This window comes from Melanotaenia boesemani, chromosome 17, assembly GCF_017639745.1.
Source record: "Melanotaenia boesemani isolate fMelBoe1 chromosome 17, fMelBoe1.pri, whole genome shotgun sequence".
NCBI classification, from domain to species: domain Eukaryota; kingdom Metazoa; phylum Chordata; class Actinopteri; order Atheriniformes; family Melanotaeniidae; genus Melanotaenia; species Melanotaenia boesemani.
In genome coordinates this window covers 26,352,696-26,366,290 of record NC_055698.1, presented here as the reverse complement: position 1 = coordinate 26,366,290, position 13,595 = coordinate 26,352,696, and the positions used below count along the sequence as shown (strand labels likewise).

At 37.1% G+C, this 13,595-nt stretch overlaps 1 protein-coding gene across 7 annotated transcripts in view; it reads left to right on the top strand.

The window, feature by feature from the left end:
- Positions 1-13,595, top strand: part of LOC121656678 (collagen alpha-1(XIV) chain) — a 227,554-nt gene that overhangs the window by 58,300 nt on the left and 155,659 nt on the right. For all 7 annotated transcript variants that reach the window (XM_042011787.1, XM_042011788.1, XM_042011795.1 and 4 more), the window contains 3 exons: positions 3,029-3,155; positions 4,596-4,741; positions 8,088-8,217. In XM_042011787.1, the coding sequence (XP_041867721.1) occupies positions 3,029-3,155; positions 4,596-4,741; positions 8,088-8,217 (403 nt within the window). The remainder of the gene's footprint in view (positions 1-3,028; positions 3,156-4,595; positions 4,742-8,087; positions 8,218-13,595) is intronic.

Genomic DNA, 13,595 nt, shown 5'->3' with positions numbered 1-13,595 from the left:
CTCTATTTTGGGCCTCTAGTTCAGCTAGAATCCAAGCTTTTATGAAAGTTTTCTAACGAAGTGTAAATGAATCCAGCTGAATGATTATTTAGGTGGCTCATCCGGTTCTTTTGCTTCTTATCAATGACCGAGTATTTAATTTTTCACCTTAATTGGTGGAATTTTGCTGCTAAATTCCAAGCACAGTGTAAACGAAATGCTGAGGTACTGATGTAATGGTAGCGTTTTAATTAAGGCTGCTGGGCTAATCCTTTTAGGGTCACCTCACCAAGTTCATTTCTCAAAGTGATCTGCATGATTAATGGGAACCATTCTGCAGAATTTGCTGTTTGGATCATAAAACCAAGAACACACCATTGTACTGTGGAGTTATATGGAATACCTAAAACATGAACATAAATTTTCTCTACTTTGCAAAAAGTCTTGAGCTCACCCTGTTTTCTTTGTAGGTTTCTATGTACAATCTAGAATCATTGCCATGAATTTGTTATTGAAACATTTAAACAGAAATGTATATATATATATATATATATATATGAAAAAATATATATATGAAAAAAAAGGTTTGCTGGGTTTAGGTATTCTAAATTCTAAAGTCAGTATTTGGTAAATTCCAAAACATTTTTTTGGATGCTGCTGTTTGTTTGTTTATTGTCAATATGATCCCACACTGCTTCACTAATGTTGAGGTCTGGGCTCTGGGGACGATTCATCACTCCATCACACCTATTTCTTTTACAGCTCTGAAAAAAAAAGAAAGCACTGCTAGTGGTATTCATTCTTATATCAGCATCTTTAAATAACTACCAAAAAATAAATTTCTACACAATCACACCTCATTCTGCTTTGTTAGGACAACAAAGCTCCAGTCTGCCAAAAGGGGAAAAACAGCTTTGAACTGAAAGGGATGACCACAGTGGAAACAGCCTCCTACAGGCAGGACCGGAGTCATATAAAACTCACCTTAATCTGTGAGAACCAAAGATCTCTGGCCTGAGGTTTAAAAAGACCACAACAACTGGACAGTAGAAGACGGGAGTAAGGTCATCTTGTCTGAGCCCAGTTTTCACGTTTGCCCAACACCTAGTTTTATGGTTAGATGGAGACCTGGAGAGACCTACAAGCTAGTTTCTCACACTAACTGTTAAATATAGTGGAGGATTTGATTATCAGGGGGTGCTTCAGCAAGGCTGGAATTGTGTCTTGTGTGTCAGATGTGTCTTGGTGAAGGATTCGTTAATAAAGACACATTCTAAAAAAAAAACATTTACTTCCTTATGCTAACACTGTGCTCCCCATCTTACCACATCAAGAGCCTGTCATGGCCAGCTCGGTCTCCAGATCTGAACCCTGTTTAAAACCTCAGGAATGACATCAAAAGGAAAACGGATGGTCATAAACCATCAAGCAAAACTGAGCAGTTAGATTATTTTGTAGACAGAGTGGTAGAAAGTTAGCCAGCAGCAGTTTTAGCAGGCTCTCATTTGTTTCCAACGCTGTCTTTTGTCATCACTTAAGTCTTTCGTCTTCTTTAAAAACACATTCTTAACAGTGAATCTTCCATAAACACTATTTCTGATGAAGCTTCTGCAAACGTTAATGGACGAACTAGAGGTCCAGGTCCATTTCTCTCAGGTTCTGTGTCAAGTCTTTGCTGGATTTTCTTCTGTTTTCTAAATGACATCATTTTTTAGATACTGCACATCCCTTTTATGCATGTCAGACTGTGTTATTATGGCATTTTTTTGTAAATACATTATGGGAACTGATGACTATATGTCTTTGCAACAGGTTGGTAACAAAGGGCCTAAGATACTATTTCATATGTGATCTTTGTCAGTTGTGTAGACACAACACTGGTTTGTCTCTTGAGTAATGTGTCTTTGTCGTGCGTGAAAGACTCAGGTCAGTGTCGAATGACCTAACCAAAGAAAAAAGAGAAATAAATTGTCAGGTATGACAACTGGACTGAAAGTGCTCAACATTTTGCATTTGAGCAAGGAGTTTGGAAAAATTGGAGATCAAATAACCAATTGACTGAAGAACAAACACCCTTAGGTGAAAATATACTTGCTTTTAGTTACACATATGTTATTTTCTCATGGCTGCTCTGCATATTTTCCATTTGTTTGAAGCACTTTTTGTTAAAATCCCCAGAAATGAATTATACATGTTTAAAAGCTACAACATGTGAAGAAGCGGCACGACCAGTTTGACCAAAATTAACCAAACGCTAACCTTCTCTGTTGTCACCATGTTCATTGTTTTTTTTACCCTCTACAGATTCTAGAAATCTATCCTAAGTTTTTTAACGTGCCTCCTGGTGGAATCCTCTGGTAACAAGTTTAGTACATAAACAAGTATGTGAGCAACATTTACGCTCTCAACGGAGCTGGTTGCAGTGATTCCCCCAGGTTCACTAATAATAATTAGTCTGTTTGGACTCTTCGGTTTCATATGTGTAGTTTGCATACAGGTCTAATAATCAGAATGTAAATCTCAGCAACATTTAAAACTCTAGCTGCAACAGGTAACCTGTTCGTTACAGAGTGAATATGACACTTGTGATAATAATATATGCAAACTATATGCATACAGAAGCTTAAAAAGCTATTTCATTCTCAACCTAACTTGTGAGCCACCCTAAAGTTTATCAAATCCTTAAATATGCAAAACGACGCTTTTGCATATTTAAATGTCTTTTCAACAATCATAAAGAATAAATCAAGAACCAATTAAAAATGTATTTAACCAAGACTTTTGTAGAATTTAATAGTTAATCTACAAATCAAGGTACCGTCTTATGTTATTACATAGGATCTGTTCTGTAGTGAGGACATGTTTTAGATGGTGATTGTCTCTGAACACCACCCTAGTCCCGATGAGCTCATCAGTGTGTGACTGTAAAAAAAAAAAATGGGTTGAATGGGATAAATGTGACAAACGATGCTGAGCAACAACATGAAATATTCTGTTTGAGTGTAAAACCACATCACAAAGCTAACATTCAGTGGAATCTGTCTCTCAGATGGTCCAGGGGACAGAAAACACTGTGGAGCTGAACTACCTAAACTCTCTGACCGAGTACCAGGTGGCTGTTTTCGCCGTCTACCGCAGCTCCGCCAGCGAGGCCCTGAGAGGAAGTGCCACCACATGTAAGATTCTATTTTTACTATGTTTTGTTTAAGGCTTTGAATGCAAATGGTGTTTGAAGAACAAATGAAGTTTAGATTTGTTCTTAAAAATTATGATAGGAAAAGGGGGAGTGCCCTTATCACCCGTTAGCTGCAAAATACTAAGAACAAGCCCCTCCCTCATAAATTACTGCAGCAATTGTCATTGGCTGAGAACTATCAGCTTTCCTCTTCTTACTTTCTATCAGTCAGTGGTGGACGGGGGCATAATGCGTGGGGAATTATTCCCAATCAGCCAAGTTTCTAGATGATGCATTTATCAGAGGATCTTGAGAAACTCATTAGTGCAAGTACAGAACATTACAAAATGAACCATATACACATATTTTTAACTTGTCTAGCCTCTTTTTGGGTAAATTATCACCTCATCTGAGCTCTTGAGCAGAATGAATAAATAACAGAGCACATAGGAGCATTAGTGGTGGTGTGATTTAAATATAAATAGATTATTGATCCAATAAAAGTTGTTGCATTCTTTTAGGGATCAGCTGTAAACAACAAATTCACAAAAACTACACAGAAATAGAAATATAGAAATGTGTTGTTTTTTTTTATTCCAGCTGGTCTCCTAAACGTCTTTTGTTTAAATTTCCCTTTCCCTGAAGAAGGTGAGAGGATTAAAAAGAACAATATATCTAGCTGTGTTTCTCAAGAGGAGAGCCGCATGCTCTGTTCATTACTGTGGAACTCCAGCATCAGTTACAGAAACGATGGTTGACGGTTGATACAACGGCAGAAGACATTAAATTTAGGCCACTAGAGCTGTGCAGGTATCCATTAGGTATTCATCCCAGATCCTACACCTCTGGCAGTATTCCTGTGCTGGGCTCTAATTCTGGATGTGTTGCCTGAGGCCCTGTCCTGATGTTCGTTGACTAAGCCAGAGCCCAGCAGGATCTTCTGTCTTTTTTTAGCTCGCTGCTCACTGATGAATGTTGGGGAACTCCTCCCCAATGGTCCAGGATAAACATCAAGTCACAAGGTGACCTTGTAGCAAAGTTAATGGAGTTTGTCTGTAGATACAAGCTGCCACCACTGCTGTTGCTGGCAGAAAATAAAATGGGATGTTAAGTGCTGATTGATTTTTGGCTGTGTGTCTAACAGTTACCGGGCAGAGGAGGAAAATATTTGAGCTGGGAGCTTTGCTAATATTTCTAAAGAAGATTCACATTCACACCTGCAAAGATTGGTGTGTGATTATAAAAAGGCTGTAAAAGAGTCATCATTTGGATTTGCTAAAGCCTGAATGAAATTTAAGCTTCATGTATTGATAAATTCTAACTTCAGTCTAAAAATATTATTGTAAATGTCCCAAAATCATATTAAGATTGAACTTGATGTTTATTTTCTAATATGTTAGGAATAATTTTACATCTAAAGAAATGTGTATGTGTCCTGCAGTGGTTCTGCCCACAGTCAACAACCTGGAGTTGTTTGATATCACTCACAGTACCATGAGGGTCCGCTGGAGGGCCGCCGCCGGTGCTTCGGGGTACATGATCCTGTACGCCCCGCTGACAGAGGAGAACCTCGCTGATGAGAAGGAGGTGAGGCGACTGTGTTGAAGTAAGGAGAATAAAGCTTTAGGAATTTATGGAAAGATTAAGGAAAGCATCATTACAAGGGCAGAGTTGTTCCCTGCTAAGACGCTGCAGCTTGTTTTTGTTTTTATAATAATCTGTCCACATTATATATGCATGTCCGAGTCATTTATGTCCATACAAGTCAGGGTCTGCAAAACATCCTACTTTAGTTTAACAGATCCTAACTGGACAAAATGATCTAGATGTTGTGTTTCGGGAGATTTTTTGTCCTCTTTGGTAATATATGTTGTATACAAATATTTTATATAAAGAAAAATGTGAATGTGTCATTTTCTCATCGACTTTCTTATGATGTCATGGTCCTGTGAACTTGTGTACACCATCTGGTTTCTTCTGCTTATACAAGGTCAGGTCATGGAGGCAACATGTTTTTAAAGAAATATTGCTTACTGTATATAACATTGTGTAAACCTGTATAAAACCAGATCATTGTTGTAAATGAGAACTGGTTCCTACCTGGTAAAATAAAGGTTAAAAACAAAAAAACAGGTCCAGGAGTGACACACTCCAGCTCCTATGGGGCTTCCTTAAACAATCCCAGGCCAGAGGGGATAAATAATCCCACCATTGTGGTCTTGGTCTGCAGTCGGAATGTAGGCAACTGGGAGGCATCCTTACCAGATCAGATACCACCTCAGCTGACTCCTATGTATGGAAGGAAGAACTGGAATAACTGCTCCCCCTCCCCCCAGATGCAGGACTTCCTCCCACAATCTGTAAATGGAGCTCAGCTACTCTCACATCCATAATTTAATTCTTTTACTCATTAACCAAATCTCATGGCCAAAGGTGAAGGTTGGAACAAAAATGGACCTGTAAACCCAGTAGAGGTTAATAAAAAGTACAATTTTATAACAAAATATGTCCGTAGAAATGATGGATTTACTACTTCTACGTCCTGAATAAAAAAGAATAAGAATGACATGAATTATAATATTGTTTCTGCAGCAAAGCAGAACTGAAGCCTTGAACATTACTGGATCTGGTTTTTTTCCTGCTACTAAAAATTTGTTACAAAAAATTAATTGCTTCAAATTTAAGAATCTGCCTCAATATCACGTACTGAAGCATTAATCCACTGAACCCCAACTAAGAAGACTGACACAGAGATAAGAACGTGTAATGAAATGGAGGAAAAAAATCCAATCTTATGGTCAGTTTTAGCTAGAAGAACAAATTTATTTATTTTAACCAGAAAATCATATGGCTCAGAAGTCTCCATGCCCTCACAGCTTTCCGGCTTTTATTTATAAATTTGTGACAGATTACAGCAAAAAATATTAATAAAAAAATAAACTTATTAATATCAAATAGGATTGTTAGGACAAACAAAATAAATTTGTGGACAATCATACATTAAGGCAAGTATCAGGCAGTCTGTACTGAAAACCAAACTGCACAGTGATAAAAACATGGAGACCCTCGCCAGTCCTGGAAGATCAGACTACACAGACGTGGAGGAGAGGTGTAAAAAGCCTGGCCAGTCTACTATATCCTCTCCCATTAGACCTCATTACACCTGCTTTCATGTTACCCTGCAGGTAGAAGGCAATAAAAACAATTGAGTGAGGCATTCACATTCAGAGTGGATGTTTTCTAGTGGTGAGGATAATCTTGGCTCTGAGGCGGTGCTGTCGTAGCCAGAGCTTGGCTGGCTTCTGTTTGTGTGGCTTCCACACAGACCATTTGGGGAGCTGAAAACTTGATGAGCTTCAGTTTGATTTGAAAAATTCTTTCATCCAGAGCAAAAATGGAATCCAGTGCCGACTGAGCCTAAAAGAAAATACAAGATTTTATGTTAGGGTTAGACTAGGAAGACATCTGATGGCCATAAAACTGATTTTCATGCCATCTAAAAGAGGAAAAAAAAAAAAAAGGAAAAAACTTTGTGTTGCAGGAAGATTTTTCTGTCAATCAGTCCTGATGGTTCTTTTTTTCCACAGAAAAGGCACGTTAAATTACTTTTTCCGTCATGCTATCAGTGCAGTTGATGACATTTTGACTGACTTATACCACACATTTCCCCCAAAATAAACTCTTGGTCGATCTATAAATAGACAAAGATATGGGCATGTAGTGTACCAATAACTCACACATAAAGAAAAGATGGTTTTCTTTAAAGTTTTTAAGGAAACTTAAACATGTAGTAAAACATGTTCTCACACAAATGCATGAATTGACTTCTATAAATGTGTATTGCATAGTGCTTTGACATGAATTTATGTGCCAGCATAGCAAAACCAATGTCAGCGGAAGGTTACTGAGCTGCTTTGCTAAGGTGGATGCACAGATTTCCAATTTGTGGTCCCCAAATGACTTTCTTTCTCATGCTGGAGCACAAAAATTAAGGTTGTACTTTGAAAAAAAGGAATCTTTTTTTGCATGTTAGCTTTAGGTATGTAGTCTTTACTTTATGGTTAAGCCTCAGTTTTGAAAAAAAAAAATGTGATTTACTTAGAAATAAAAGAAGAAAAAAAAACTATGTTGAACATTAATGATAATGCCATGTGTTTATCTGTCAGCATGATTTTTTAAAACTATCTGATGAGTTGAGTATTAAACAACCTTGGTGGGTTTTCATCTTGTGCAGTAAAATAATGAAAAAAATAAGGCTGAATGTTATAATTCACTTAATGTAGGATTAATCAACCGTAAAGTAGATGTTGAACTTGAATGAGTGACTTTTAATTAGTGCTGACCTCTGTCTGAATTCGTCCGTTTGTTGTGAAGTGTGTCTTGTGTCTTGGCCGTACATCTTAACTCTGATGTGCCAAAATGAAAGCAATTTATTTTTGGGAGAGGCAGAAAAGAGCAGATGGACAAACATTTGTCATCCGCTCAGGGCTTGTAGCCACCGTGTGAAAGCAGCCTCTGACAAACAGAGAAGCCTCTGTCGTACCTAACAGTGTAGTCATCTGATGGAAATTGCACTAAACTGATGATGGAAGTTTGCCATCTACCTGGAGCTTTCTAAGCTCCTTCACCTGTCCGAACTTAGCTACGCGTCGCAGATCAGAATATAAAATGCTTAGATTACAGTAGACTGTTTTATCCCAACTGCTGAAATCCATGGCTTCCTTCAGAAATGATCTTACACAATCAAATCAAAGGCGGATTCTCTGCTTGTCTGGGCAAGACTGTTGGTGATAGATATAGAGATATGATACAAGACAGATGGATAAGATATGGCAACAAGATGGTGTAAGGAGATATAAAGAGATGTAAGATGTTGTATTTATTTCTAGTAAAGTTACATATCTTCCCTGCTTGTATGTATGTTTGTTTACAGGTGAAAGTGGCAGCCTCCGTGAATGAGGTGGAGCTTGAGGGATTGACTCCCGCCACCGAGTACACAGTGACAGTTTATGCCATGTACGGCGAGGAGGCCAGTGACCCCATGACCGGCCAGCAGACTACATGTGAGCCTTAACTCTGCAGCAACCTACAGCTCTAAATGGCTTTTACAAACTAAAGGCCCTTTAGTCACCCTCCCTTTCTCTGAGTTATCAGCAGGCTTGTAGATGTTTAATAGCTGCTGTCTTATTGGTGCCCTTTTTAAATGTTATGAAAAATTGGGCTGATTTTCAGTACATGGATTTATTTCAGATTAATCTTGTTACAGTAACAGTGTCAACAACTTTTAGCAAGACTTTTGAACATAAAAACAGAGCAAATGTTATATAGAAATTCATTGTAGGAGATGACACATCATGCTACCAAGATGATTTAATGATGGCATACTTTCTATCCAGGTCATTAGAAATCACAGAGCTGAAAATGCAGAGAACACGAGATATAGTGCTATATTAACTGTAATGTAGTTTTAAAGTGCAGTCGACTCATATCATTGTTTTTGTATTTTTGCTGCTGTCGTGTTAAGAAAAATTTAAATCAAAAGACCACAAATGGCAACTGTTGATTGAAGTTTTCATAGATTTTATAAACCTCTGACCGTTTAAATTTGCACTCGGATACCTTCTGCTCAGTTGGAAGAATCTCCCTAAAGACATGCCACTCTGTAAGAATATTTGCTTTAGGATTTTTTTAAGCTGCTTGTAAACATCTGGAAGGTAGGACACAAACACTAAAGAAGCGAATTTCTCTGATTAACTTTTACGCTGCTTGAAATATTTGTGATCAGTAGCATCAGCTGCTGCAGTTCTGTTTGCTTTTCATTTGCAGTGCTTGATTTTAGTTCAGTGGCCTCTCTGCGACAGCTGTGGCAGGTTGAAGTCACGTCTTGGCACGTTTTCTGCTCACAACAAAACTAGCTGCATGGCGCCAGCTTCCAATTTCTTCTCTTCCAGCTATTTTCTGCAACTCACTTTCATTTTTGAGAGTTTTTTAAACCTTGATGCAAGTACCTCCCAGCTCAGCCGCCACGAAATCCCTACCGTGCTCACTAATTAACGTTTTATGAAGTCTCCTTTAAGGATTGAGGCCTGCGGCTTTAAGTCAGGGCATGTTTATGTCTTTACGATGTGTGTTAAGCTTTAAATGCAGGTTGGATAAGGACGCAAGCAAATTCTGGAAGGAGACAGTGGTAGTTTTTGGGAGGCAATGAATAGAGAACTCACTCAAATGAGGGTTCCTCTGATACAGAGATGGCTTTGCTTTCATTTCTGAATTCTTTCATTACTTGTGCATATACAAAGTGTACCATTCGCATGCTTATCCAGGTAATCATTTCTGTTAGTTTCTTATTCATGCATTAAATGCAAGGTCGCATCCATGCAAACTCCCTCTAATAAAACCACATTTTATTCATGCTAATGTCTATCATGCAGTGAATTTATCTAGAGCTAATATAAGGTATATGGTGTTTCAGTCTATTTGTATTATATCTTATTGTATCTTATTTGTAAGATATTTCATCAGAGTGATCAAAACCAGTTTTTCTATCAGCAGCTACATCACATGATGCTTTTGGACGAAGCAGGAAGTGGATTTAGCGTGTTTTTCCCTCACGCCTGTTTTGATTCATTCAGCTTCCATCTCTCTGATCTCACAAGCCTCTCATCCCTCATTTCATTAAGTCATTTCACTGTTACTTCTTCCATTGTTAAGACAAAATGTGCTTTGATGTGAAGAGAGGCCACTGCAGATGCAAATGGCCTTGATGAAAAATGCAGCATGATGGAGATTAAAGAAAATGGCACTTTTTTTTTTTTTACCAAGATGAGACTTCATGTTGACAGTGATAAATATAAGAGGTTTATGGATCTTTGCATTTTGAGATTTAGAGTTAAATTACCATCTTAAAGACACACTGAATGCATATTGTTACTTTTGTTTTAAATATATTGAATATGTTTTTGGTTATCAAGTTAAATCGATCATTTCGTGTCTCCAGTATCATTTACTTTGTTTGTCTAGTTTACAACTTGGACAATTCATAGAAGCAGTTAACAAACAGTAATTTAATTTAATTTAATTTAATTTTTTTGTGTGTTATTTAAATAAGAAAACATTCAGTCCTTTTTGAAGGAGTGCCTTTACATGAAAGTGTTGCACTTAATAAAACTATTTTTTCCAAACTTTTATACAGACATTAACAGATTTTAAAGGTAACTGAGCTCCGAAACTTCACTCTAATCCCAGATTAGTTGAGTTTATCAGAAATTTGTGTGGAAACTCGTTGCCTTAAACCACTTTAGTTTTTACAAATGCTGAAACTAAACATGTTTTACCCCCTAGTTGTCTGAAGTCTCTTAAGTCAGATTTATGCAAATTGTTTAGTTCTTTCAAATAAATACTAAATCACACTGACTCAGTTTCATGGAAAGTCAACTTAAAAAACTTCACTTTTTCCAAATTAAATGTCTGATTAATCTAAAATTTACTTAGAATTTTATTGAAATTTTGTCATACACATATTAATTATATTAATTTCTAGGTGCATCTTAGCATATATTTGCAACAGATTAGAAGTACAGAACTGCAATCTCCAGAACTGAGAAGACAATAAAAGGTTATGTTACTAACCATCATCATTTTATCCCGATGCAACATATTAAGGTTGCAGTGATGATGGGTTTCCTTTCCTGTAGTGTACGTCTCACTCATGGTACCGACTTTAAAATTCAAACAGGGCAGAACTTTAAGGAACTTTAGTTAATATGGAATATATATTTTTATTCTAGTGATGATATGACTAGTGTTATATAAACAACTACATCAGTATGTAGTGCTTGTTTACTGACAACACATCCTTTGCATTGCACCTCTGTGCTTGTTAGTTGTGTAGAAAATGCAGAAAAGCTGAATTTTCTCTTACAGCCCTCGTAAATATAACCCTGATTTTTCTATTTTTAGTCCAAATGACTTTGCAAAATTGATATTTCATATGTTCATATTTCAGTGATGATCAGTTGTAGCCTTTGTTTCTTGGGATCTTTTTTTAAACATGCAAATGAGGGATAGTAGACATTAACTGATAATTACTTAATTCTTATTTGTATCTAACCTGAAATTCCTAAATTTTACTTTATATTATTAGAAGATGTTACAGTAGAGATGTACGCTATAAATGACATTTGTTTGTTAGTTTGGTTGTTAATTTCATGTTTGGATCAGGAACATTAATTAATAAGCATTTCATCCACCAATTTTTCTTTTTCTGGCATTAAGAATCAACAAAGTTCTTACAAATGGCTTTATTTTCATTCTAAAGTCCAAGTAAAACCAATTCAGAGGTTAACATTGACATATGAAATATATAATAAATTATAATAATTGTCAGGTTTCTATGGTGCATGCCATTAGTATTTAAAGGAAAGAAAAGCCAACCTTACTTGTAATACCCTAAAGTTACAAATAAGTCTGTTACAATTCGCCAGACTCTAGGTGGCCTACCAGAACATCTACACATGTCTGAGAGCTAGCTAGCTAAGTATTCTGAAATGCACCTTCCCTAAATACCACAACTTGGACTTCCTACTTAAACATTTAAGAATTAAAGAGATGAAGTTGTATTGGATGAATTTAGTGAATAGTGGAGATTAGACAGATTAGCTGCAGCCAGCTCAGAGTATCAGACTTGCATGTGGTGGATTGATGGGACAGTTAAGTTTCACACAGCTGAAGTTACAGACTGTTTTCACTTAGGGAGTAAAATTAATAAAGTAATTTTGTGAAGAGTCAACACCTCACTGCAGAGGTTAGAGGGCTACTTGAGTAAGTGGATGCTCGGGGGGATTAATTTTGTGCAGAGTCACGGTGATAGAAAGCTGAGGATTACTGCCGACAGCCGCCTCATTTGTCAACTGGTCACTTTCACTGGAAACAGATGGCATGATATAATAAGATGAAAAGCTGTATCGACTCACTCCGTCTCTCGCTGCTGTCAGCTCAGCTTCATCGCTGGCAGAAGAGGCCAACTCATGAAAGTTCAAGCTGAATGCCGTTGGTCAGTGTTGCACTTTTCTGAAAGTTTGGAAGTCTGGAAGATGAGTGGGATATTTCACATTTTCGGGGAGTGGTGGTCTAGTGGTTACAGAGGTGGACTTGCATGCGGAGGACCTGGGTTTGAGGCCCTGGAGTGTCAACAAGGGTGAACCCCTGTGGGCCCCTGAGCAAGGCCCTTAACCTCCCCAGCTGATCCTTTGGCACTAAAACAGGGCAACTTCCTGCTTTCTGGTCAGTCTCCTAGAGATGGTCGAATGCAGAGCCAAATTTCCTGATCAGGATTAGTAAAATATTATTATTTATTATTATTATTATTATTATCAGTGATAATGTATAATGTCACATATAAGGTGTTTGGTTCATACAAAATCCACTCCAAATTTATTTTATTTATGATTATTTTTAATCATCCACATTTGGCTTATTGGCTAATGACATATTTTGCAACATGATAAGCTTATAACTGTCATTTATTCCTGCTCTTTTCTGACTTCAAAGACATTCGGATTAAAAAGAAGGTAACACTGAATGCTTTTAAATCACAAAAAAAGTAGTGTGTTTCAGGGATTTGAAAACATTGATGAAAGAACAATAACAAATGGTTTCTTAGAAACAATTTTGTGGGGAAACTGCCAGCAGCAGTGGCGTTTAAAGCAACCATATTGTCTTGCAGCTTAATGAATTGAGTCAATTAATGAAGTACGTATCTTTATAAAGACGTATGTTGAGGAAATTTGGAGACTTTTCTCTCCCTAAACTCGTTAATATCCTTTCCCGCTGATTTCCTCACTGATCTTGGCTAAACCTACACTGAAAGCAGCCATATTTCTTCTCCTTCTCTTCAGAGCTTTCTCTTTCTTTTGACCCTTGGTGTAATTGAGGTGAAGAAACGACTGGTACAATCAGGACTCTTTTTTTTTTTTTTTTTCCTTTTTTCTTAAGAAGAAAACATATTTGGTATTCTAAGCAAAAAAAAGACTGAGTACCAGGATAAATCAGATTCCTTGACTGAATTTTAAAACAGTGAGGGTGAGAGGGAATTTTAGACCTTTGTAGTACCTATGAGACAGCCTGCAGGAATTAAAGCAAGAGAAGTACTTGAGGCAGAGTCTAAGGGAACGAGAATGATGTAATGAGGTTCTGTCTACTTGATAATTAAGATAGTAGAGTCCAATAACTCTTGTTCAAATCCCCAAGAGTGTGTATGTATGTGTGGAAGACAGAGTGGGAATTTATGAGCCCTGATAACATCAAACATGTTTCAGTAAGTTATGAACTTGATTTGGGCAACATTATACTGTACACAATTACATGACATCAACATGCTTTAACAAAGAGGTTTTTGTTTTTTTAACTTTTTTTAGTTGCTCACATGCTGTTTTTAGTGGTA